General features: G+C 44.5%; 2 protein-coding genes across 2 annotated transcripts in view; both read right to left on the bottom strand.

The window, feature by feature from the left end:
- POLN (DNA polymerase nu) overlaps window positions 1–10,379 on the bottom strand; it is a 215,139-nt gene extending 204,760 nt beyond the window's left edge. Inside the window, exons 1-2 of the mRNA XM_019552905.1 lie at window positions 10,293–10,379; window positions 8,981–9,127 (exon numbers count right to left, since the gene is read on the bottom strand). Of these exons, the coding sequence (XP_019408450.1) occupies window positions 8,981–9,113 (133 nt within the window). The 5' untranslated portion in view covers window positions 9,114–9,127; window positions 10,293–10,379. The remainder of the gene's footprint in view (window positions 1–8,980; window positions 9,128–10,292) is intronic.
- An 11-nt stretch (window positions 10,380–10,390) lies between these two features.
- HAUS3 (HAUS augmin like complex subunit 3) lies at window positions 10,391–23,567 on the bottom strand. Its single transcript, XM_019552904.1, has 5 exons — window positions 23,486–23,567; window positions 20,051–21,040; window positions 17,618–18,060; window positions 15,272–15,500; window positions 10,391–12,563 (listed from the first exon to the last, which is right to left on the bottom strand). Exons 2-5 carry the CDS (start codon window positions 20,960–20,962, stop codon window positions 12,336–12,338), a joined length of 1,812 nt encoding a protein of 603 aa, XP_019408449.1. The 5' UTR covers window positions 20,963–21,040; window positions 23,486–23,567; the 3' UTR covers window positions 10,391–12,335.
- Between the last annotated feature and the right edge of the window lie 2,597 nt (window positions 23,568–26,164).

A 26,164-nucleotide genomic window follows, 5' to 3' on the forward strand; every position in this document is an offset into this window, starting at 1 on the left:
AAAATCCACCCAAATTTGGTGAAGTTTAAAAAAAAAAACCCAAAACAAGTTTCACATATGGTCAGTAGGCAATTAAACACTGGCAGTATTTTTCAGAAGAGATTACTCCTAAACTTGGGATCCAAAATAAAGAGCACGGCAGTTTAGTTAACCAACTTTAGTTCAGCAGCAGTATGCTGTTGGAAACTACCAAACTCAGCCTACATGAATTTAAAAAAAGAAAAAAGTGGGGAATGAAACCTGGATACAAGGAGCCCCAATTTGTCCAATGGGTTTGGCCTACAAAAGAAAAGATAGATATTACCCAAGTTTGATATGCATTAAACTCTTCCACCCCACCACATACATCAGCAAGGCTGGAAACCTGGCCTTGTAGATCCCCTCAGTTCAAACCTCTATAACAAAAAGTCTACACCTTAGATTTCACGCAGTTTTTCCAGTAGATTACACAAATATTTATTATGGAAAAATGAAGAGCAGAAATCCTGAACACATATGGTTGCTGATCTGAAGAGGCATCTCCACATTAAAAGACATCTTCCTTCAATAGCAAATCCTATGGCAATGGGCAATTAGCAAAAGGGGCAGCTGCCAGTGATTACTAAATCATAGATCCATGCAGAGGCAATGATTGTCCTTTTTTAAATACATAGGGGGTAAAAAGGTGCCAAATAATGCAAGGCCTCTGCAGGACATGCTTGGTAATCTGGTGGTAGCACCAGATGACAAAAGCTAAATCTCTTTAACAGATTCTTTGCTTCCATTTTTCTGAGTAGGGACAGGGTCATCCCCCACACTGGGATTCCAGACAGACCCAGCGGAGGCACAGCCAGGCCCAGGGTCAGTGAGGACCTACTCAGGGAACTTCTGGTGGGACTAGATGTGTTCAGATCAGCAGGTCCTGACAACCTCCACCACAGAGTGCTTAGGAAACTAGGAGAGGTCATTGCAGGACCCCTGGCACAGGTTTACGAGCACTCATGGTGCTCTGGTGAGGTGCCTGATGACTGGAAAGGGGCCAATGTGGTCCCCATTTTCAAAGAAGGGAGGAAAGAGGACCCAGGAAGCTATAGGCCTGTTAGTCTTACCTTGGTCCAGGGGAAGGTATTTGAAAAAATTATCCAGGAGCACATCTGCAAGGGGCAAGCAGGGGAGTTTATGCTTAGGCGCAACCAATACGGGTTCATTAGAGGCAGGTCCTGTCAGACCAAGCTGGTGTCCTTCTATGACCAGGTCACAAAAGCCTTGGATGCAGGTGTCACAGTGGATGTAGTCTTCCTGGACTTTAAGAAGTCCTTCAACATTGTCCCTCACCCCATCCTGATTAAAAAATTAGGCATCTGTGGTGTCAGTGCCTACATAGTCAGACAGGTCGTAAATTGGCTGGAGGGCCGCACCCAGAGAGTGGTGGTGGATGGGTCATTTTCGACCTGGAGAGATGTGGGGAGTGGGGTTCCCCAGGGCTTGGTCCTTGGGCCTGCACTGTTCAATATCTTCACTGGCAATTTGGACAAGGGGTGATGATGTGGTGGCCAGAACCAGAGGGGTTACTATCACGAGTAATAAATATATGCTTTTGGAGACATCCAGGCAATTGTTTAGCAGTTAAGATTAACTAATGCAAAGCTTGCAAGTCTGCAACTTCCAAGTGGAATTTGTCTGTCACAATTTAACCAAAGTGTTGACTCTGTTTGCACTGATCATGGGCCCCCAAAATAAGCAAACTACAAGATTAACTGATCTAACAGGTTTTTTAAAGGTCAGCCATAACAAGATCTGACCACCTAATATAATTAGCACATTCCAAGGAATAAGAAACCAAGGGGTTGAGCTTGGGCAGAGTAATGCTAATTTCAAACCTCAAAGTAATGTGGTGTAATTTGCTTATTGGGTGAACCCAAGTTCGGGCAGTAACCTTTCATGATAATTTCCAACACCTTTTGATCCCATAGGGTAACAGCTATAGAGCAAGACTGTGAGTGGCTCTAAAGCCAGCAGATTAACATAAGATAAGGCATAAAGGAACGTGCATGTCAAGTGACCAGTTAGAAGGACGAGACAAAAGGACCATCCCTATACCAAGCCTAGAACCCAGACTCCCAGTGTGAGTGAGGACTGAATCCTGACCAAGGGACCTTCCCATCAGACAGCGTCTATCAGGGATGCCCAACTTCACTGGAACAACTTGGCACGAACCTGGCATAGAGGGACTGCCAGTAAGTTGCCAGCCCCATGTGGCAACTCTTTGTCATTCTATCTGTTGTTATCATTCACTATTAGCTCTTTATTACTGTACTATCTGTTAACTGTTGTATGCTAAACTATAAGTAAATTTGCCTTTACTTCACTCTTGACTCACCTCCTCAATCCCGAACCCAGCAACTTAACGGCTGATACACTCACAGCGCCTAACCGGCCTGCGACACACGAAAAGCACCTTGTTCAAGTTTGCAGATGTCACTAAGAGGTGGGAAGAAGTGAGCACGCTAGAAGAGAGGGACAGGCTACAACTAGATCTCAACAGGTTATAGAAGTGAGTGGATGAGAATAGGATGGGTTTCAATACTGACAAGTGCAGGGTGTTGCACCTGGGAAGGAAGAACCAGCAGCATACCTACAGGCTGGGGAACTCCCTTCTCATCAGCACAAAGGCAGAGAAGGATCTTGGAATCACTACTGATTCCAAGATGAACATGGGCCGCCAATGTGGGGGCGTGGTTAGGAAGGCTAACAGCACCGTGTCATGCATCCACAGATGCACCACAAGCAGGTCCAAGGAGGCAATCCTTCCCCTCTGTACAACATTGGTAAGGCCGCAGTTGGGGTACTGCATCCAGCTCTGGGCGCCGCACTTCAGGAGGGATGTGGACAGCATTGAGAGGGTCCAGAGGAGGGCCACTCGCACGATCAGGGGGTAGCAGAGCAGGCCCTATGAGGAAAGGCTATGGGACCTGAACCTGTTCAGCCTCCACAAAAGAAGGCTGAGAGGGGATCTGGTGACCACCTATAAACTTGCCAAGGGGGACCAGCAGGTAATGGGAGAGTCCCTGTTCCCCCGAGCACTACCGGGGGTAACAAGGAACAACGGCCGTAAGTTGACTGAGAGTAGACTCAGGAAGCACTACTTCACTGTCAGGGCAGCTAGGAGCTGGAACCAACTTCCATGGGAAGTGGTGCTTGCCCCTACCCTGGGGGTCTTCAAAAGGAGGCTAGACAGCCACCTAGCTGGGGTCATTTGACCCCAGCATCCTTTCCTGCCCATGGCAGGGGGTCAGACTAGATGAACTGCTTAGGTCCCTTCCGACCCTACCAACTATGAAACTATTGTCCAATGGTCACTTTGTACTTGGAACTGAGATAGGTGTGCAGTTTAGCAGCTGCAATCATGACTGACCAGGCCTACGTAGGATTGACTCTACTCACCCCACATAGGGAAGGGACTAGAAAAGGTGCTTTAAAGAGAGTCTGTATTGCCAGATTGGAAAACCGCATCCAATGAGATCACTTCAGCTACAGTCCAAAACAAGTAATGAAAGTTAGCATTGTGGACCATCTGCACCCTGGCAGACCACCCTAATAGTTACTGACAGGAATAGAACAGCGCTTATGCTAGAGAACTTATACAATTTGACACTGACCTCATGCAACGGTTAGGGAGAACATACGGAATTTTAGATTCTATTTATAAGATTTAGAGCTACCATATTATAAACCTAGATTCCGACAATTCTAAACAGAGAGGGGTAGACTCATACTTCCTCCTAATGTGGAGATCATAGTCTTGACCAGTAACAGAAATAAAAATTTTCAGGACTTCCATCAGTAAAGTCTTTGATTAATGAGATCTTGATCCCCAGCTCAAGAGCTGTTCCCACAGGCTATGGAGCATGATGTAAGGGAACAGAGATTCACTTTTGATTCCGGAAATGCAGCCACATGCCTGCAGTGGCCTGGGCCAGAAGCTGGAAGGTGCTACAGCACACCTCCCTACTCAGCTGGAGCAGACAGCTTGGGCCAAGGCTAGCCAGCGCCCCCCCACCCCCCCCACACACACACACACCCTGGAAGGAGGATGCAAAGCATCTTGAGATGCTGGAGCACTGCAAGTTAATGTGAATCTGAAGGGGATATGACACAGAAATTCAATAAACCAATTTAACCTAAATCAGTTAAGTCTGATACTACATCCACCCAAGTTTATCTTAAACTGGTTTTGGCCATTTTGAAAGCAGTGTATGTACACTGAACTTCTGTTGTGTTACAGTTTTGAACTGGTTGCAATCACTTATACTGGTTTATGTGTAATTTCTGTACCTAGCCAAGAAGTCTAACACAGACAACACCCAACAAATAAAAAGAACTGCTGTGCATGCAGAAGTGTTACTATTGCAAAATGTATTTTCTTCACACAAGGTTAAAAAACAGCAATTTGTGAATGTGAAACAGAAGTTTCTGGTTTTTTAGGACTGTGCTACTTAGGGGAGTTAAGTAATGTGGCAAAGCCAAAATTAAAACCCAGGAGTTGATTCATTTTTGCCAAAAGGACCCAAAGAACACTCACCAAATTCAAAAGAATGACTTGAACTTTATTTCTAACAAAATACTGTGTGTGTATCAAATTTATTAACACAGAGTATGTGTGTACAGCGTAAATAAAATTTGAATTTCATAGAATCATAAAGAAACATTAAATCATCAAGAAGTAGGGTTGGAAGGGACCTTCATCTGATATAAACAGATTACAGCGAAGCAAAGACCAATACGTATGACCTTATGATTATTTTGAAGCATCAGGGGCCAAATTCTAACATCTTAATTTGCACTTGGATAAAGCTATCAGTACAGTAAAAGCCAGACATTTGGCCAAAGTAATAACTAGGTTTGATCAAACACGCAAAGCTAGCAATATTAAAATCATGATCTACCTACTTATACTATAGAAGTGGAGATTATTGGTAAGTATTAAACACTGTACATCCACAGTTCTGGTGAAGCCTTTATCTCACAGTATGAAACAACAACATGGTTCAAGTAGGGCAGGGGTGGTGTGCCAGCCATGGTGGATCAGGAAGATATTTTCATGATATCTTTAACATAAGGTTCTAGATATTAATGGCTAGGGACATAATCTGCTTCAAGACTCAGGAATTTTAGTTTTTTCCCCCTTTTCCATCTTCATTATAGTTATTCAGCAGATGTCACAACTTATCCTAAATTTAACTATCTTAGCTGAAGTTTGAAAAAACAACATTAGATGGCAGCATACATCCACTGTTGCTTTCATGGAGTCATAGCTCAAGGCCAGAACATAATATGACAGCACCTTTGGCTGAAATAGAGCATCTCTTCTTTTAAAAGGAACACTATTCTCAATATGCATTTCCAAGAAAATATCAAAATAAGATTCAATTGTATACTTATCAAAATAAAGTAAGGTCCAAGAGTTTCACCAAACTGAGGTTTCTAAAAGGCTCATCTGAGCAGTTGAACTATTTGCTTTTTCCCCTCCACCTATCATACCAACTGGAAGGCTTACAAGTAAGAAATTTCCTGAACACTAATGAATTTGTCAAATGTGTTCTTACAACTATCAACATCAGGAATTAATAAAAATGTGTTACAATTTTCTACATTGAGCTTTAAAATTACCAAGGTGCACTCCTTTCTCTTCTCACTTAAAACAGGCACACACTCTCCTTGAACCGTCTACATTTACTATTATAAAAGCAGTTCCTCTAATTTGAGGCTTTTAGAATGGAGAGCCCAAAGGTTTAGAGAAACGGCAACATGTTATCATATGAAAAAAAGTTAACTTTTGACAAAAGAATTCACTGCCTGGAAGAGAGAAAGATAGGAGCCTGACAATAGTAGCAGTTAGGGATGGGCAAATGGGGCACTAACGCCAGGCAAGGACTGAGAGAGCAATTTCACCCTGCTGGACAGAGGGAGCAAATCAGAGAAGGGAAGTAAAATGGATATATACATGTGTGTATGCACACACGTCTCTAAGCAGCCTCAGTTTCTAATTTATAGCTGATTTACCATGTTAATAGACTAAATTTAACATTGACTCTTTAAAGCATCTTTATATTGAGTGTAGTTTTAAAATTCTGACATTCAAAAGTTTTCCTTTAGAAAAGTCTTATTATTGAAGAGTATATACATAAGTTATAAACATGAGACACATAACTCTAACGCAAACAGAACAGCTTGTGCTCAATTTGCAATCCAATGCTTAAGAAGGAATACTTACTACTATTTTAGTACTACAGTGGAAGGTTGCTTGCTTGTTATATAGTGCAGTTACTGTATTATCTATACAAAGATGAAAATCATTCTACTTTATTGATTTTTAGAAGCATGGGTTGAGAGATACTACTTTTCAAACAAAAAAGTCTTCCTGTTCTGTAAGAATAATTTGTCATATTAAAAAAGCATTCCTCTGGAATGGCCGTGGCAAACTAATTATGCCATATTGGGCAATTAGTAATGTGGTGGTAATCAATCACCTTGGTTCTGCCACAGCAGTGCCTCCTTTCCAAGACCCCCCCAACCAACTCTTCAGTACAACAAAGCTCACCCACCAATACCAGGCTAAATCTAATGGGTGTTCCTGAAGCGAGACACCATTAAGAGTCTTTGGACCATAACTTATGCCCATTCTGCCAACAGACCCTCCCAATTGCTGCACCTCAGAGTCAAACAGACATATTATGATGTCCCTCCCCCAAAAAGGTGGAACACAGAGAAATGACACAGCACATCTGAACAGAAGGCAAGCCTAAGGACAAAAAAGGACCCTGTTCAGTAGGCAGCTTACTATACAAGCAAGAGAACGTGCCCCCCAAAGAAAAGAGCCCATATCCACTGAGCACAAAGTACTAACAGTCCACTGAAAACAGAGGTGCCAATGTACAGCCCGTAGATCAAAGGTGGGTCATCCAGCCCACAGGCCTAGTCACTGTGATGGTCAGAGCCCCTGCTGCAGAGCTCAGGATAGTGACGCTGGCCCTAAGGAAGTTCTAGGATCACCTTAGGAGAAACCATGTCCTGGTCCAATTAGCCAAGGCCAACTGGAGCTCAACCCTCCATGCAAAATGATTGAAATAATGGCATGAGCAACAATGAATACATTAAGAACATTATACAAGTTGTTTTGGTTAGTCACTAGACTAGAGCATAAAACAGCCAAGCTACTACTCCAAGGAAACAGGTGCCACTGGGGACAGATGTTACCTCAGATGGAAGAGCATCTAACTTTATGCATTCTCACCCCTTCCATTTGTAGAGAAGGCAGTTCAGGAGATGAGAGGAAGCAAAAGGTAACAGCTCCTGTTGCACACCTGTGTGATTTCATGGACTTGGCATTAGACCTCTTACCCATCTGTCAGCAAAACTAAACTTTTTTTTTTTTTAAATCAGAGTCCTGTCTTCCACCTAGATACAGTTATTGCAAAATCAACAGAAAAGGAGGGGCATTGATCAAGCTGAACTTTCCACCAAGATGACCAAGTCTAGTGTCCTTAGTTTTAAAGGTCTACTTCTCCAGCTGGCCAGGATTAAGCTCAGAGCAAACAAAACAAATGCATCATCCCCCCAACCCTGCTCTCACTCAGCAATGATACTGGATTTCTAGCTATTTTCTGGTTTTTGAAGGATTTTTAGACAAAGATCTTAAGCCCAGCACTACAGCATACCATGCCTGCCATGAACAGTATCTCACACACAAAAGATCTTGGCTGAAAATCATCAAGTATTAGAATAATCAGACTAACATAACTAACGTACACTGCTTTTCCTAACTGTAAATTTGCTCCAGATTTGGAAGTCTGCATTGGCCAACATAGTTGTTTATGCATGAAGATGAAATTATTTCCTCTTAGTTAAAATGACATAAGCACTATGTGGTAGGCATCTTCTCTCTTTTCTTCCAATCAGTCCAAAAGAGGAACCCTGGACACTCACAAAAGGAATTACATGCATGTTAATACCTGTTCAGTTTCTATTTGGAACGAATTTGATAAAGACGATAATTTCATGGGTCAGGAGGCCTGGCCAACCTTTTTATTTTTTTAGTTTTTTAATGGAGTTGATGGTGTTTTGAAAGCTATAGTCATGGACACTGACTAGGCCCAACAGGCTGCCCAATAATGCTTAAAACATAAAGAAAAAGTAAATTGACCTGTAGGTTGTTTAGCATAGAGAAAAATCCAGGTAAACCATTCATTGCTGACATGTTAACCTACTTCTACAGGCTTACAAAGAAAGGATGCCATACATTTGTGCTATCTGACAACACATAGAACCCCAAAACAAATTTACTTTCACTATTTTAGTATTCCTTGATTATTCTGGATTTCTGTTAAGTCTGCCAGTGGAAGTGCCATTGACAGCAAACCTCAGTGCATGACAAACAAATTTCTAGTTCAGTTTTTTCCTTTTCGTACACAGATAAAAAAAATATTGAACCAGTGTTCTCTGCAAAGTCATCATCATTTGTACTGCATAGGACAGAGTATATGTATATGAATAGGCTCGTATAAACAATCGCTACAGACGCAAGAGCTAAATAAAATAAAAGATGCAACTGAAACAATGCCCGTGCCTGGTCAATATAATAAAGGATCCAGAATGAGTCTTGGAACACTTTTTCGTTTGAAAAGGAGTTAATATTTGACCAACTGCAGAATTACAGTCTTGTTTCAAAAAGCACATGTGCATATGCACATTATACTTGAGCACCTGTAGTCCTATTTCACTAATGAAAAACAAGGTTTTAATATGACTGAAAAAAGCATTGCCAAACTATTGCAGGTACTCCTACATTAAAACTATTGTCTTTGTATTCCCTCTTCTCCTCGCTAAGTACATCTTTTAGAATTTTCCTTTGTCTTTTCATTTTCAGGATCTAGTCTCAAAAACATTTATCTATCATATGAAATGCAGTTAAAAGTTGAGCAGGCACTTTTTTAATACTTACTTGGTTCACTTTTTCTGTTATTATAAGTTTCTTCCAAAGGAAAAGATTGCATAGCTGACATAATCCTCTGAGCTATATTTGATAGAGGCATCTTACAAAGATCACATCCTACATACTCCTTGTAATGTTCCATATTTCTGATTAATCCTAAATATAAGATAGAGGAGAATTATACAACAAACTTCAGGACTATGGAAATCGGTATTGATTGCACAAATCAGTAATAAAAAGATAACTGCCTAGCACACCAAACTGACCTAGACTTTAATGTTAGCCACCAAAGCGATTTTCTCCTACTTTGCGCACACAATTTATCGAAGGGCCACTTACTAGTATCAGCAAAGGCTGATTAAGACAGAACGGTCCAAGTGGCAGCCCACAAGAGATTAAATGGTGGCCCTGGAAACCAGGGACTGAGCAGTGCCAGTGCTCATTCATTTTCCTCTTCCCCCACACAGATTCAGGGTCTTCAGTCACCACTGCCAACTCAAACAACAGCCGTAGCAGGGAGGTGTGGGGAGAAGCAGCAGCATTATACACAGCAGCTCCACCAAGTCACACCAAGAAGATGCAGCTAGATGTGTTGTCAAGCTCATGAGAAGCTCAGAGGTAGGTCCATCATAGGGGCCAAATAGGACAGTCTTGATTCAAGAAAATAAGCAATGAAGTGTGTTTGCGGGGGTGGGAAACACTACACAAGTTTCATACAGACTGCCAGCAGATTTTCGAAGTAGTGATATCTTTTAGAACAGAGGTTCTCAAACTGTGGTCCGTGAGCTCCATTCAGGCGGTCCACAGAAAGGTGACCCAAGACTAAAGTTGACACCGGACTTCCCAGAACTTTGCTCAAAAAAACACGCATATCCATTGCATTAGAAAGGTAAGACTACTGCTATTAAAATATGAGTTGTGTGCTTCGATTTGTAGAACAAAAAAGTTTAAGTGGTCAGCCAAGACCCTCAGCAATTTTCAAGTGATCTGCAAAAAAAAGTTTGAGAACCATTGCTTAAGAAGGTATTCAACTACATAGTACCTTTATTAAGGCCCCTGCCACATACTGCATGTATGGTACAAGTACAAAGTTACAAAACACCTCACATTTTAGCATTTTTCCCCAATAGCAAACATTAAACAGAGAAGACTGCATTTTCTGTACCCTATTAGTAATATAACCAACTAAGCTGGGGGGCCAGTGGGACAGAAGTGTTAAACAGTGTGCTAGGTTGTCAAGTGGAAAGTTTTCAACAGTTTTAGAATTTAGTATTGTACTAAACTCAGGTACTCCAAGATTCACAGAGTGCCTGAAGCTTACCCAATTCCTAACTTTGTATTCAAATATCTTTCAGTCGACCAAAAGTCACATTGTAACACCTGAACAAAATGTAGGTACCAAATTTGAAGAGTCCTTCCTTGAGTCAGTAAAAAAAGTTTTATTGCTGAAACCTATAGATTAAGAGTCAAAACGTTACACATTTTATTCTGAGCAGTGCACAAGACTAAAAATGAACTCTAAAAATATTTATATCATCAGAGCTTATGGTATTTCAAAGATTCAAACTATCAACTGGAATTTAACAACTGCATTTCAATATGTTCCTCTACATACTCATTTGCCACCACTGGCTCCTTTCACCCTGCATTTGTCTGATATTTCCAAAGGAAGGTTCTATCACCAACCAGATAATATTTTCCCTTCTTTGCAGGGAAATATTCATCCTACTTCATGACTGCAGACAGATTGTTTTGAACAAGGATCTGCAAACATTTATTTCTATTCGCCATTTTTAAACTCAGAAACCAAATCTCTTGTCTTTTTGAATACATGACTGTCAGTTAGATAACCTAAGCTGGAGACAAGCATAGGCAAATAATTGCCAACATGCTAGAAACTTTCCATTAATGACTCCAATATGTTAGCTAAGCAGCAGTTAGTCGATAAAGTCAAGTCCTGATGTTAGCTTTTTGCAGCCAACAAGCCTGTATGGCAGGACAGTGCTTGAAGAACCTTACAACACAATAGGATGGAATATACACACACACACAGTCACCCCTACCTTCAAGTAAAAAAAAAAAAAATGCAGCTGTTTCCAAGTGCCCCCTCCCATTTCTTTACTTATTTTTAATATCTTAGGCAGAAAGTAGGGTTTGAGAGTAGTTGTAGCTGTGATGGTCCAAGAAATATACAATCAAGGCTTTTTTATAACACATTTTATTAGATCAACTGTACAGTATGAAAGTAAGGGCACTTTGTGTCTGAAAGCTTGTTTAACATCTCTCCCAATTACACAATTAGTTGAGTAAAAGTTATGTCACCAGAAAAAGTCTTGGCTTTCTATGGTAGCACTGAAGTGATGTTGCCATGATGGTCCAGAAAATATACAAGCAGCAAGAATTTTTGAGGGGAATATGTTTTATTGGATCAACTGCATGGTTAGGATACCCAAAACCTTGCCCGTCAATCACAGTACCCTAACTACCCAAAACCTTGCTTATGTATCCGAAACATTTAGCTGGTCTAATAAAAATATCACCCACAAGAATTTCAAAATATGTCTGCCAGTGTTATTACAGGATTAAAGACATCGTAACAGAATCCAGACTAAGCCAAAAAGGAAATAGTTTGCTGTAGAATAAACCATCAGAACCCAAACATCCCTAAAAGACCCTAGTCAAAAAGATTTCAAAATTCTTGTGCTTTGTGCTTGAAGGGTCTGCACCACCACAAATGAAGAGGAGCACTCAGACAACTCAGGGAATTCTGGACAGTCTGGGAAGAGAGAGAGAGGTGCATACATCCTGATCTATGCTCAAACATTTAGTTACATCTGTCTCTTAGGTTTACAAGAGAAGTTATTATAAAATTTTACTCCTAGGAAAATTGCATTTCAGAAGTATTGTACTATATTCAGTCCTTAAATTCCAACCTTTAAAAGTTCCAACCTTTAAAACACTTCTTCTGTACTAACTCTGTAGATCGCAAAAGAAGAATCTTTCACGGTGACTGAAAGCAAAGGGAGGGGGAAAAACGGATTCACAAGTCTTCATTTTGCTCAGCTCCATAACCTAGTGAAAGGCAACAGTGTAGCAAAAAATCAATCTGTGAAGTAACTCATGTAGATACTCAACCTGTTCCTTCTAATATTTCAGTTTGAAGGTTTGAATCTGCATGCCAAAACTGTATTCCAAAAAGCTGTGAAAACAGCTGTTTGTTCTCAGTAACACTGATAGATAAATCATTTATCTAAAGTTTGTTTTTTATGCTGTAGATTCATAGACAGACAGCCATACTAAATCATTTCCATGTCAAAACAGATCAGTTTATGATTTCATTTTCAGGCATCTCGCATTTAATCCTCTAGAGACCAATAGTTTGGGCCTTAGACTGGTGCTGTACATTCTCCACAACTTCTTTCAAATGATCTTCATCTTTAAAGAAGTATACATATAGTTTTCTTTCCAATTGTAGCAGTGAATTGGTCTCTAAAATCTTTCTCTTGGCTTTCACATCAGCAAGAAGATCCATAATAAGCTGATTGAGTTTATTTAAATGAACTTCTAGTTGATGAAACTGCTCAGTTAGCTCCTAAAAAACAAAAAGCAAAATTTATTACATTTGCATCACTGATTCACTGTTTAACTACAAATGAAAACTGTTTTTAGTTTTTTGAAGATACTTTGTTAATGGACTTACGCGGGGAAAACTTTACAAGAAGAGAAAATTATGTACTTGTTTTCATTTGAGCCAAACGTAATGCCATTATTCACATCTAATACCAGAAGTACTTCCATTGCATTAATACAACATTAAGCTTTTATTTAGGCTACGTAGGGGTAACAGGATCTGTCCCTTTATTTCATGTTGGATCAAAATGACATAATACCTTATTTACTTTTAACACAATTAATTCAAAGCAGCAGTCAAACAAGAATACTCAAACTAAAACCAAGTTATTGGCACCTGGATTTCCCTCCCCCATTTTCACTGCTTAGAAGGAAACAGCTGTCAACTTCCATCACAAAAGACCAAGGAAACAGACATCCCTTGTCACGCCACAAATGCCCAAAATTTGTGGCCATGACAAAGGTGGTGTCAATTTGGGCCATAATTTAGCAGCAGATATTTATTTTATGGCACAAAAGCACCAGCAGCCCAGAGCTATCCACACTCTCCAGTCACCCCACAGATAGAGGGGTCCCATCCTGTGCATCCCAGGAATGCCCAAGCAAGACACATCCCCAGGACCCTCAGCATGTGTCTTGGTAAGTGAGGGAAAAGCAGGGGGGGGCGGAAAAAAAAAAAAAAAAAAAAAACCACACAAAAATGACAGCACCAGGCCCCTTCAGCCCTGGGAGAACATGTCACCTGTTGTCCTGCCCATTAATGTTGCAGGAAAACACATGATGCAAGTTTTGCTCAACAAAGCAGATAAGCTCTGCTGGCACACATCCTGGGACCCAGCTGATCCCCTTCATTTGAGGGCATCTAATCTATTTCTAGCATACTGTAAACCAGTTTGTCATTGGATTATGAGCATCTACAAGTACCTACTAAAGATGCACCAATACATCAGTGCCATATCGGACTGGAACTGATAAAAAGAAAATTAACATTATCGGCTTTTTTTTGCCCAGTGTAGCTGATAATGTTAACGAATAAATATAATGTGCCTTCTAATGGGGGCCCCCCAGACGCCATGTGCATGTGCACAGCTACACACATGCACACAGCTGCATGTATGTACGTGGCCCAGAATACAGCTGGGCAACGTAAAGAGCAGAGCCCTGCATGCAAGTCAGTAGAGAGCAAGGGGCATGGGAGAGGGAAGGGGCAGACTGGGACACCCACAGTGATGGAGGGAGTAGAACATGAGGTGAGGGCAATGCCAAGCCAGAGCCAGCTAAGGGAATGGGACAGAGCTGTGGCCAGCTCATCCAGGGGGCACAGGGAAGAGGCTGGGATGACTCAGTTTTGTCAGCCAATACTCCCTGGGTCCTACCTAGCAGTAACCTAGCTACCGAACTGTAAAGTAGCTGAGGCCACAAAGTTGTGCCTCCTGCTACCAGGCAGGCAGGGGACACGTGGCCAGAGCAGGGTGCTCAGGGCAAAGGCAGCAGGTTGGAGAGCCCCAGGTGCACAGCAGGCAACCTGTATCTGCCCTTGACCTGCTCCAGTTAAAAGCATCCCCACGCTTAAAAATTGTAGCGCTTAAACTAAAACTCACTTGCTGAGCTTTAGTCCAAGTGCCCCCACCACCAATTTTTAAGTTCCGGGATGCCGATCCCCTGGATGAGGTACCCGCAGCTCTGCCCCACTCCCTGCCCCAGTTCTGGTTCCCATTCACTGTCCTGGCCAGGTAGCACCCCCAGTTCCTGCCCCACTCCCTCCCTCATTGTGGGGGCCTCAATCTGCAGCCCCCATTCCGCTTCTCCCCCACATCCCCTCCCCTCCACAGACTTACCTGCAGGGCACTGCTCTTCCTGCTGCCCAGCTGCATTTCTGCAAATTGGCTATCGGATTGGTATCAGCCAGTATGCCTAGTTAATAATTGGTTTTCAGTATCAGGCAAGAAAATCTTTATCGGTGAAACCCCTGGCGTCTACAATATTCTTCTTTAAAAAGATTTACTTTCAAGAAAATAAAGCGGCTTTTCATTTTTGTGTGATGTACCACTGCACAATGTTCAAGTGTGTTATAATCTATTTAATCAAGAAAGCACTGAGTAATATAGGGTCTCTATCACAACAATTTTGATACTGGTATATCAGTTCATTTAAAAAACCAAAACAAGTTGCATTAGTTATAGGTTTTCATTCCCTCTTAAAGTTATTTTTGAGGTATGAAAAATTCAGAGTTCTATAGCAATGCCTTTCTACATATACAGTATGCCACTTAAAATCCATCCATCCACAAGCTCCAGGCTAATATGAAATAAATTGAATAAGATGGAGTATAAAGATTGTAAAGATTTTTTGTTTTGTTTTATTTCAAGGTAGCAATACAAAAATTGCTAACAAAGGAACTGGAAAACTGGTATGACTTCTGTAATACTCAGAGGACATACCTACCTGTGCATTAAAAAAACCTTTACATAAAGGATATGCCAATTGTCAAACTCCTATGACTAATGGCATGACCCAGGAGATACTTATCTTTGAAAACAACTATTTTTACTTCTTTTTGCATGGACTAGCCAAATAAAAAATGGTAATTCCACATTCATACCTTGGCCTTACATATGAAATGCAAGATTAATAAAGCATTAACTGAAAAAGTCTACTATAAGGACTTACCCGATTACTAAGCAAGATTTGATTTCCACCACAATACAAAGAGTCACAAAGGGTATCTAAAGCAGTATCCAAACTGGACAGAAAAAGAGACTGCTCTTGAGAAGACACTGATAATTGATCTTGCACTGAAACAGTGTCCTGCTTTAATTTCTGAGCCTCGTGTTCCAGACCTTCATGTGTTCTAAACAATTGTTGTTTCTGATCCTCCCTTTCCAGGAGCTGGTATAATCTACAAAAAAAATCTCAGTTAGCATTCTGACCATCAACTAATCGATCAAAAGAGTACTTCTGTATACAAGGAAAAGTCAGAAGAACTGGATTTTTTTTTTAAACTAAAATAACAGAGACAGGGAGATTTGATAACCTTCAAATACAAAAAGAATTGTTATAAAGATGATCAGCTATTGCATCTACATGGGACAAAACAAGTAGTAATTGGCTTAAAATGAAACAAGGAGGATTTAATTCAGGGGCGGCCAATTATTTGATCCCACTCCACGCAACAGTTCACCAAAACTCCCTATGTGGCCTTCCAGCCCACATAATTGCCCACCCCTAGGCACAGAGAACAAAAGTAAGGGGAACTGAACCTTTGTTCCCCCTTCTCCCTGTACCACTCCCCCACCCTGAGCCCCAGCACGGGGCCAGGGCAGTGCTGTGCTGTATTCCCATGTGCTGCCTCAGGACACACAGATGCAGCTCCTGCTGGACCCGGCTGCCTGCCTGGGACCAGAGCAGGGGAAGAGGCTGCAGGGAGAAAGGGACTGAGACCTGCAGGTTATCCAGAGCTGACCAGACTGCTGCCATGCTGTTTTCCTACTTCTCCCTGCACTCCCCACCCTGACTCCCCAGTACACAGCCAGCCAGTGCTGCACTGTGTTCCCACGCACTGCTTCAAGCCATGTGGGTGCAGCTGGTGTGGCTCCTACCCAACCCAGTTGCATGCCAGGGACTTGGGGTTGGGCAGGGCAGCAGTGCACAGGAACACCGTGCACACATGCAGCAGAACTTGCCAGGTCAGCAGCTACCCCCATGGCACTCCACATGGGGCTAAGCCCCACCCACAGCAGTCCATACCATGCTCCAGCCCACACCTGCTGGCCCTAGCCAGCACACAGCTTCTGGGGGAGTTGTTCCTAGTAGGGCTACAGCCAGCCAGGCTCACATTACCAGTAGGAGGCAAGGGGTGCAGTCAGCTGGGTGCTCTGCTGTCACACAGGGAACAGCCCCACTGGAAGGTTTGTTTGCTGGCAGGGCCCAAGCCAGCAGGGCTGTTCTGCTCCCCTTGACTCCAGCTGTGGCTGATGGTCCTGCACCTGCTGCACCACTCTGGGCAGGCAAGCAGGGAAGCTTTAGCTGTACAGCTCCTGTCCAGTGCATGGGCCTCTGGCTCCAGCTCCCAGCCATCTTTCAACCACTCCCCCTGCCCACAGGTGGCTGCTAATTGTGTTGGGTGGGTAGAGCAGGTGGAAAGCAGCCGGGAGCTCCATACACTGGGCAGGAGCCACCCAGCTAAAACTTCCTGCCCGCAGTGATGTGACAGGGGCAGGAACAGGGGCAGGGAGGGGAGGGGAACAGAACAGCTCTGCCAGCCCAAGCCTGGCCAGCACACAACTACCAGCAGGACTGTTCCTGGAGCAGCTGCAGCCAGCTGGGTTACACTCTGCTCCCCTTGCCTTGTGGTGGCTCCTCCTCTCACTCCTGCCCCTACTGTGCCACTTTGGGCGGGCAGGCACGCAGGGAAGAACTTTCAGCTGGGCACTTCCGGCTGGAGGTGAGGGGAGCAAAGCACAGCAACAGCCGGCCAGCTGCAGCCACAGAGGGAACAGCCACGCTAGAAGCTATGCGCTGGCCAGGGCCCAGCCTGGCGAGCGCCACCAGGAGCATGCAGTGGACTGTCCTGGCAGGGGTGAGTGGGGCTCAGCCCCATGTGAAGCACTGCAAGGGCAGCTGCAGACCAGATCCAGTCACTTGGCAAGCTGGATCTGGCCTGCAGGCCATACTTTGTCCACCTCTGTTCTAATATATACGATTATTCCCAGAAATGCTAGCAACAGCATCATAGATTTGGCCTTAAACATTAATACCATCCACAATGCCTGACTTAAGGTTGTAACGTGAGAGAACAGACAGAGGGACAAACTGTTTTTAGCTATCATTACATCTTAAAAAAACAGCACAAGCAAGTGGCAGGTCTTTCATTCCACGTGTGTACTCCAGATGAGTTACAGCTTCTCAGTAAGCTGCTGCAAGAACTTTATTATGGAAGCTATTAGACAATCTAACCCTAGGGGTCTCGTACAGGTCCTCAGTAGTACTTTAGAGATCCAAATTCATGATGCTTACCTGTGAGAGGCATCATCCCTTGAGTCAATCGTGTTCCTTGGCAATGTATGCTGAGATATAAGAGGGTCAGACATCATCTCCAGTCTCTGCTCCAATGCTTTCCTATGCTGTTTCAGATCTTGTATCAGTTTTTCAAGGTGACGATGGATATCATAATGTTTCTTCAGTTCAATTTCATAAGCTAGCTGAAGAAATTCAAATGATGCTTTCTGTTTCAGCAGTTGGTCACACACACGATCTTGTATTGATGTATAGTAATCTTGTCGAGCAATCTGCAGATCAAAATCCCCTTTCACCACAGGCATATTCAATAGTTGTGCATTCTCCTTCACAAGGGCAGGCAGAGTTTCATTGTTTATTTGAGTCAGATGTTTTTTTATTGATGAAATTTCACTGTTTAAGCTAGAGATTCTAGTCTCAAGGTGTTCTTCTTCTCCAATAATCTACATAAATGCACAAAAACATTTTAAAATGGATTGAGGTCACCTAACATTTTTTAGTCACCCTTCTCCCTAAAGTTTTCCAGTTCCCCAAGGAATTCGGAGTTTAATACAGTGTTCAGGCAGTTACCAAGGTAAGGGAAAGCTAGCTTACAACAAGGTTCAAAACATTAGTAGTATTTGAGAACCATGCTTTTGGTAGGTTTTCCAAGGATGCATTTATGCTAAGTGGCCTCTAAAGATGCCATCCTAAATTATGCTAACTTCTTTGTTCTGCTACTAAAAACAAGAGACTTTAGTAATAATAAGCATAAAGATTCCTATTCAAGAAATAATGTGCTTTTATTTTTTTTAACCAGCCAAGTTGACCATAGATGATGGGTCTGGACAACTCTTTTACTAAATATAAACCAACTATAGTACAAGGTTTTAAGCTTTATGACATCAGCAATATATTTTCCACTAGATTAGAAGGAAAGAAAAAGAGGGAATGAAAGAATAAAGCCTACCAAAAATACTAGTCTCAATGGCAGTACTTTTTAGTAGTTACAAAAATCTATCATTTCCTCACTCCTTTGCATGTAGTACTTTCTATCAGTAGGATGGCTCCGATTAAGTGTCTCTATGCTCACAAGTCATCCAGACTCCCTTGGACCCTTTCACAAAAGCATCCGACAAGCACCCAAACCTGACTCCTCTCAGGCATCCAGGCTTCTCCCCCACCCCCAGAAGAAAGAGTCCATTATGACAATTTAGGAAAGAACCACATAACGCATAAAACATGCTGATTGCTTTGATCAGGACAAAGAGACCATACAAAAAAGCCCCTCCTATTTTGACTGAAACAAACCTGTATGTGATTGAATGAACATAATTTGCAAACAACTTGCTTTCTGTGTCCTGACAATGAATGCTGTATTTACATGAATCCAAGATGACTTTAAATTTAAGTTGACCTCCCAAATAATAATTGTTATAACTTTTCCATGTATAGAATCTAAGTAGGGGAAAGTCATCTTAAATTCATCTCCTACCCTGCTGTGGTGGGAAAGCAGCAGCAGGGGGCAAAGGCTCCACCCTACCATGCACCCATCTGCCCCTCCATGCCTGTGTTTGCTCTCCCTGCCTGCCTCTGCCCCTCCCCCCCAGCCCTTTAACCTCTGTGCCTGCCTCCCCACACAGGTGCTTCCAAACCAGCTAGGGACATGAGGCAGCAGCTCCCAGCCAACTTAGGGTTGGACAGACTGGAGCCAGAGTGGGGAAGAAAAGAAGGAATAAGCATAGATAAAGGCAAAGGGGGAGAGGGTGCAGGAAAGGCTTCAGATTCCCCACCAAAGCCTCGATCACATGCCCCCTCCCTCCCCTGACAAATGAGTTATTCCAGCCCAGGGCAGGTAGCAGCTCAGCTCTGGAATTGGCCCTCAGCTTGGTACTGAATTTCTGCCTGCCCCAGGCCAATATTCAAATCCAAGATGAGGCTTCATCCCATGCTGATTTTGGGGAGCTGGGGGAACCTCACCCTGCATTCATATAGATAATGGTAAGTGGGGCACAGTAGATGTTAAAGTTTATGCTAAGTAACAATAAGGGCACAAACACATTTAATACTCGATTTAGCTAATACTCAGTAAAAACAGACTGAGTTCCCACATCTGGTATATTATCAATGGAATACTATATACATCATGAAGGGATTGAAAGCCTACATAATTTAGATTAACTGACCAACTGAAATAAGCAGGTTACAATGAAATTTTAAAAAATAAAGGTACTAAAAATTTTTGCTAAATGTGGTAAATCTAAAAAGACAAAGAGAACTAACAGCACCATTACAGGCAGTTTCTGTAAGCATGCTAGAATCTGATGCTATTTCACTGTAAATATTAGATGTGGGTAAACAGGAATACAACTTTAAATTCAACTGTGATCCTTTTATTAAAATTAATACCAACATACCCATGCTTGTTTTCCACACAGTTCTCTAACAGCTTACCTTATTCTTTAAGGATTGAAGAGTGTTATCTGCCCACTGTACAGCTGAATTCATACTTAGGTCATTAGCTTTCAGTTGAATTAGCTGATGTTGCGCACAAATATATGCCATCTGCAACCTAATCATCTCGCATCTGTCCTCACAAACGTCATTATGCTCATCAGAAATGAATGGGTTGCTTATATCTACAAGTTGAAAGTTTTCTTCCTTTGAACTTTCAACCAGTTCAGATATACCCTGAAAAAACTGTTTTTTTGTGTAGGCAGTAAGTGCTGCAGTACTTTGTTCTTCCTGACACAAATATTCATCCAAGGCATGTTGGGACAAAAACACTGGATGAGAACCTATTCTTTGTTCTGAATCTGAAGCGGTGAAGAAAGAAGTCAATTTCCTAACTCCTTCAGTAAGAGACTGAAGCTCATTATTAATATTATTATTTGACACACTGAGAATTCCTTGTTTCTCTTTCAAAGTTTTAACTGCTTCTTCTGCTTCATCATTCAATTTTAGTAACACATGGCTGTTGCTGGAAGCCATCATTTGAAGCTTATTTCGACGATGAATTTTTAGGTTTTTCATCTTCTGAAGAGCTTGCAACTCATCCTCTAATTTCTGAAGTTCTCCTTCTTCCTGGCTATTGGCCTTTGAATCCAAGGACTTACAAGTTTTAAGAACTTCATCCAAAGCTGCTTCTTCTAAAACAGGTTTACCAGATTTAAGAAGAGTCTTAAAATCTTGCAGTTCCTTTTTGGAGAGCACATGATGCTCATTCACATTTCCACAGAACCACTCCAAAAATGACCTCTCTTCCACAGTCTCAAACAGCCAATCAAAGTCTTCTCCATTAAGCTCAGCAGCTTTTGGATAACCAATTGCCTTGAGCCTTTCCACAAACTGATTCCCACAGTTCATGATTAAAAACCAAAATGTGTGTGTTATCTACCAGCAGACTTAAAAAATATCCAAACAAAAGGAAAACCTGGAGCCTGCCTGCTATCCCAATGGTAAACACAAAGAAAAAAAAAATGGTTTAAAAGACAGGTATTTTTACAAGTCATTCTGCACAGAATAAAACAAGCAACAGATTACCTAAGAAAACAGCCTACATATACATATATACAAGTTCCCCAAAGTATACAAAACTAGATTAGACAGCCATGAAATAGCAAAATTGGTTTCTAGTAGGGCTGTCAATTAATCACCATTAACACGCACGATCAACCCATTAATTGGTTCTTGCATTAATTTTTTGAATGAGTTAATCACTCTTATGGGTTTTTGCAGCCCCCACCCAGGCTCCACTCCACTCCACTCCCTCTGGGCCAGGCAGTAGTGGCAGTGCAGAGGACCACTGGGTAGCCCAGGTGTGGGCTCCGAGCAGCTACAGCACGGAGTGGGGGGCCGCACAGAGATACAGACAGCCTGCACGCTACTTGTGGAGCAGTGCCGCCCCCGTAGGTCTGTGGAAGAGGAGGGGCAGGGTGAGAGGGAAGGGGGTGGGGGGGGCAGATTGAGGCCCCCATGGTGAGGGAAGGAGTGGGGTGCTGATGTGAATGGGGCCTGGGGCTGGTCATGGGATGGAGCCACAGGCAGCTCATCCAGGGATGTGGGGGGGTAGGTCCCTCCACAGTGTGTACCCCCAGGGGAGGCACAACAGATACATGCCCCCTGGACTTGTGCGCAGGGCAGAGGCGGGCTGTCTGCTGCAGGCTAGAGCTCTGCACCTTGCTACCTTTGCCCTGGGAGCCATGCATTGGCCATGAGTCCCCTGCCTGCCTGGCAGCAGGAAGCACAACTTGGCATCATGTCATGACCTGCCCTGGCCCTGGGTCCCATTTACCCCAGCACCTGCCCCACTCTCTCCCCCATGGCAGAGGCCTCAATTTGCCCCTCTCCCACACCCATTCCCTCTCCCCCCTGCCTCTCCAAAGACTTACCTGCTGGGCACTGTCTCTCCATCTCTCTGTGCCTGTGTGCATCTGTCTGCCCCTCATTCCCAAGCCACAGCCCCGCCCTGCTGCTGCCCCTCACTCCTGACCCACAGTATCCTGCAACCCCCTTCCCAGGCTCCAACCCCTCCCAGACCTTCAAATTCATCTCCCCCCCTCAACCATACAAAGTACCAGCATAATTTTGAGTTGTTAGCTGTGCGATTAAAATCATGATTCATTGCAGCTATATTTTTTAACCATGCAACTAATCAAGATCACATTTTTAAATCATTTGACAGACCTAGCTTCTAGCCAACATGTTTTTTCAGCTGCCTGGCAACAGTTAATACCAAATCAAGTCCAAATTCAGCACCTATTTCAACTCAGCTAACATGGAAAATGGAACTGGGAGCCTACCTGCTATTCACAGGAGCAGAGAGAAGTTGGCTAGATGGGACTTCCAGAGCTCATTTTGACCCACCTGCTGCCAGAGGCAGGATCAGCCCTGTCCAAACTATCCCACACAAACCATCATCTAGACCAGGGGGGCAGGGAACTCATGGCTCGTGGGCCACATTGAGCATAATTTCATCCGGACTGCAGCAAATACAGTACAACTTCATAAATTTAGCACTCAAAAATCCAGAATGTTTGAAATCCCGTCACTTTTGAAAAACACACTGGGCAGTAGTGCAGCCAGTCCCACAGCACTGGCCACGGGCAGAGCTGTGGTGCGGGTGGCAGTAGCAGCCGTCATGTGCAAGCTTCTCCCTCCAGAGACTTGGGGGGGTAGCAGCAAGCAGGCTGGGGCTGGCGCACTACAGCCATCCAGCACAGTGCAGCGGCAGCTGCTCCCTGCCTGCTAGCTGCTACCCCAGTCCCGGGAGGGAGAAGCTTGCTGAAATCCTGGAAGGAAAGTACATGTCTTCCTACTTTCTAGAGTCAGCCATCACACCAAAGAAGCGGGCAAGTTCAACGTTTTACATTTCTCTCTAAAATAATAAGTTGCTTTTTCACTTGTGTGTGGCCTACAAGTCATTTTTCCTATGGTGCTGTGGCCTCCAAAAGGAAAAAGTTTCCCACCTCAGTCTAGACCCTGCATGAGGCTGCTATCAGCCCTGACACAAGAGCTACCAAGCCGAGAAGCCTGGGCAGCCACATCCCGCTTCCACAACACAGAAATCCCGCGCGGGGCCACGGCCCTCACTGCAGAGGGAGGCAACACACTGCGGCTCGGACCCGTACGACCACGGGGCAACATTTCTGACTGACCCCACGTCTGTGGATCCAACCCTCAGCGGAGGGACAGTGCCCGGCCTTGGTCCCAGCAGCAGCGCTGGCCAGGCCTCGTCAGCCCCCCGCCAACGCCCAGAGCCTAGACCCCCCCACACCCAGAAGCAGAAACCGGGGCGGGCTCCCCTCGCAGCTCCCCTCGGCGCAGGCCACCCCGCGCAGCCCAGGGGTCGTGAGTGACGGTCAATCCCCCCGGCTCGGCCCGACTCACCGCGCGCTGCGAGGACGCAAGATGGCGGCCGGGCGCCGCTAGCAGCTCAAAGCGCGCGCCGCCACCCTCAAACGGGGTGGGGCCAACGTTCACCGGCTCACTTGGCCCTACCTCCTCGTAGTGGTGCTGGGGCGAGGGCACGTGATCCCTGTCGGCAATGCTGATTGGATGATGGCCCTCCACGTGTTTCCCCGGATCGGAAGGGGAGACTGCACCGCACTACACAACCCAGCATGCAACGCGCGCCCAAGGGGCGGGGCGGTCTGCGCCTGCGCTCCGTATTTTCCCCTTCCCCCCAGGTGGCCGACTATAGCTCCCAGCGTGCACCGCGCCGGGAGTCCCACCGGGGGGTGGGTCTGTGGCCAGGCCGCGGGGCGGGGTTGTGGCGGCCCAGCTCCGCCTTAGTTAGGCTGGGGTTGCTGGTCCGTCGGCGTGGGAGGTCGTTTCCTTGGGTAGGTGTCTGGGGAGGTGAGCCTCTCAGGAACCCCTGTCTGATCCGTTGCTCTGCTGCCTTTCCCTTCCCCTGCCTGATCTCCTGCTCTGCTTTCTTGCCTGTCTGCCTCTGCGCCGCCTGCCCCCGTTCTCGCTCCGCTCTGGTGCCCGTCTTCGCCTCGAGGCGCAATTCGCGGCTGAGGAGAAGCGTGGGAGGGTTTTCTCCCTCCTGCCCTCAGCTAACGCCTGATGCTCCTGTCTGCTGCTGCTGCTGCCCCACACTTCTTTTTCTTTCTTTCTTTTTTTCATGTCCCAGGTCAATTAAACAGATCAGGTCCAAACCAGTTTGAATCATTCAGGAGCTGTCTTTGGCCCTCTTACCAGCCAGTATCCCCCCCACACACACCTGGGGCTTCCAGATCCTTTGGTGGGCATCCAGCGTGCGGGCCCAAGCCTGGCGTTTGGATGCCCCTGCGTTTCGCTTGCCCTCAGCTGTATGGCCACAGAAGTGAGGTAGGGAGGAGTCTCCCATTTCTGTAAGGTTGGCGTGTAGCCAAGGCTGTATGGCCAGCTGGAAGCTGGCTTGTGGGAAGCTAACTATGATGCTCTCATAGGGACTCCTGTCTTCAAGCAGACAAAGGCGCACCCTCCACTACACAATGCCGTTTTAATTGTATTACCTTGGTCAGGGTATTTCCCCTGCCACCCGTCGTGGTCATGGTACACCGCCTGCCAGGTCAGTATGTCCAGCCAGGCCCTGGCACACTGTCCCCCCCAGCCCTGTGCAGTGCTGGTGGTCCACAACCAGGTGTTCATACAAGGCCTCCTATCCCCTGGAGCACCTTTCCAGTCACAGGCCCAGCGCCTCTTCCCAGGCAGGTTTTGGAGCCGGGAGGAGAGCTTGGGCCATGACAGCGCCGACAGAGTGCTCAGCATGGTTGCCCGCGTCAGGGCTGCTAAGTGTTGCTGGAGCATTTAAGGAGCCAACAGCTGTTGTTTTTGTTACTATGCTGCCATTTGGGCCTCTTGCTGGCAGTGCTGTGCTGCAGTCTGTGTCTCGTTCTGGCACCGTGATGCCCATGGTAGTTGTGTTGCAGTCTGCAGCTGTTGTTACTGCTCCTTGGCTGCTGCCTACCATGCTAGGACTAGTACCTTGTTTTTGGGCCAGCAAAAAGAAAACCACCCTTATATTATATGTCCCTGGAGTGAATGAGGGTATTGTCCCATTAGCTCCTTTCCTTGAGAGTCGCGTGGCATTAGGCTCCAGACAAAATTATTCTGTTTCCAGGCCCAGAGAAGTAGTGAGCTATGTTAATCTGAAGTCAGGCAGAAGGCAGGCCAGGGGGTACCTTAGAGGCTGAATGCCTCTCTGAATCATTTAGTCCAATGGTTCTCAGCCAGAGTGCCAGACACCGTGGGGTCTCTTGGAAGGGTGTGTGGAGATAAGCAAATAAATACAGGTTGAGGCTGGTCCCTTGCTGGCCAGTCCTGCACCCCCACTGCCCATCCCCTCTGCAAGGAGGATGTAAGAGGGCCAAAACAATGAGTTTTTGAAATTGGATGCTGCTTAGCTCACAAAAGCGATGGAGGGGTGCCTCTAGTGCCTGAACCACAAAAAAGGAGATAAGTTGCCCCTCTATTAACTGGCAATGCTGCTTATGTGGCATAGGGGCAAATTCAGAATGGATGCAAACAGGTGCACTTCCCTGGAGTCAGAGGAAACGGACTTGTTCACAATTCACACTTTTACCACTGCATAGTACTGCTATTCTAATTCCAGTAAAGATTTCATGTGTGACATTGGGTTCATCACTATAGCCCCAGTCTGACAAGAAATACCATGGGGCCTTGTCACAGGGCCTGGCCTTAATATACTTGCTTGCAAATAAGTTAATCAAGCATTTAAACAACAAAGGTCCAGTCCTTCAGACAATTATAGATGTACTTAACTTTACTACCATGAGTAGCCAAGTGATGGGACTGATTACAGTAATAAAATTAAGCTTATGCAGAAGTGTTTCCTGGATTGGGGCCCAAGAAAGCAAGTAGCTGCCAACAGAGAAGAAATAAAATGTGACTGCAGAAAGCAGGCAGAGGAAGAATACTAACAAAATCATGTTGTGTGGGCATTAAATGGTTTGTCACATTCAAGGCAAAAAACAGATACACAAGTAAATTTCCAAACTCTTCTCAAATTCCGCATGTGTATTTTATGCATGCAAGCAAGCCAGGTACTTATAGGAAAAA

Source organism: Crocodylus porosus, unplaced genomic scaffold (genome assembly GCF_001723895.1).
Source record: "Crocodylus porosus isolate Cpor-Errol unplaced genomic scaffold, CroPor_comp1, whole genome shotgun sequence".
Classification (NCBI taxonomy): Eukaryota; Metazoa; Chordata; order Crocodylia; family Crocodylidae; genus Crocodylus; species Crocodylus porosus.

Excerpts from the sequence above, each read along its gene's own strand:
- HAUS3 (XM_019552904.1), bottom strand. The coding sequence starts at position 20,962 with ATGAACTGTGGGAATCAGTTTGTGGAAAGGCTCAAGGCAATTGGTTAT. Across the intron at positions 18,061-20,050 it reads TTCAATCCTTAAAGAATAAG|ATTATTGGAGAAGAAGAACA; the intron begins GTAAGCTGTTAG and ends GCATTTATGTAG. Across the intron at positions 15,501-17,617 it reads AGGGATGATGCCTCTCACAG|ATTATACCAGCTCCTGGAAA; the intron begins GTAAGCATCATG and ends TTTTTTTTGTAG.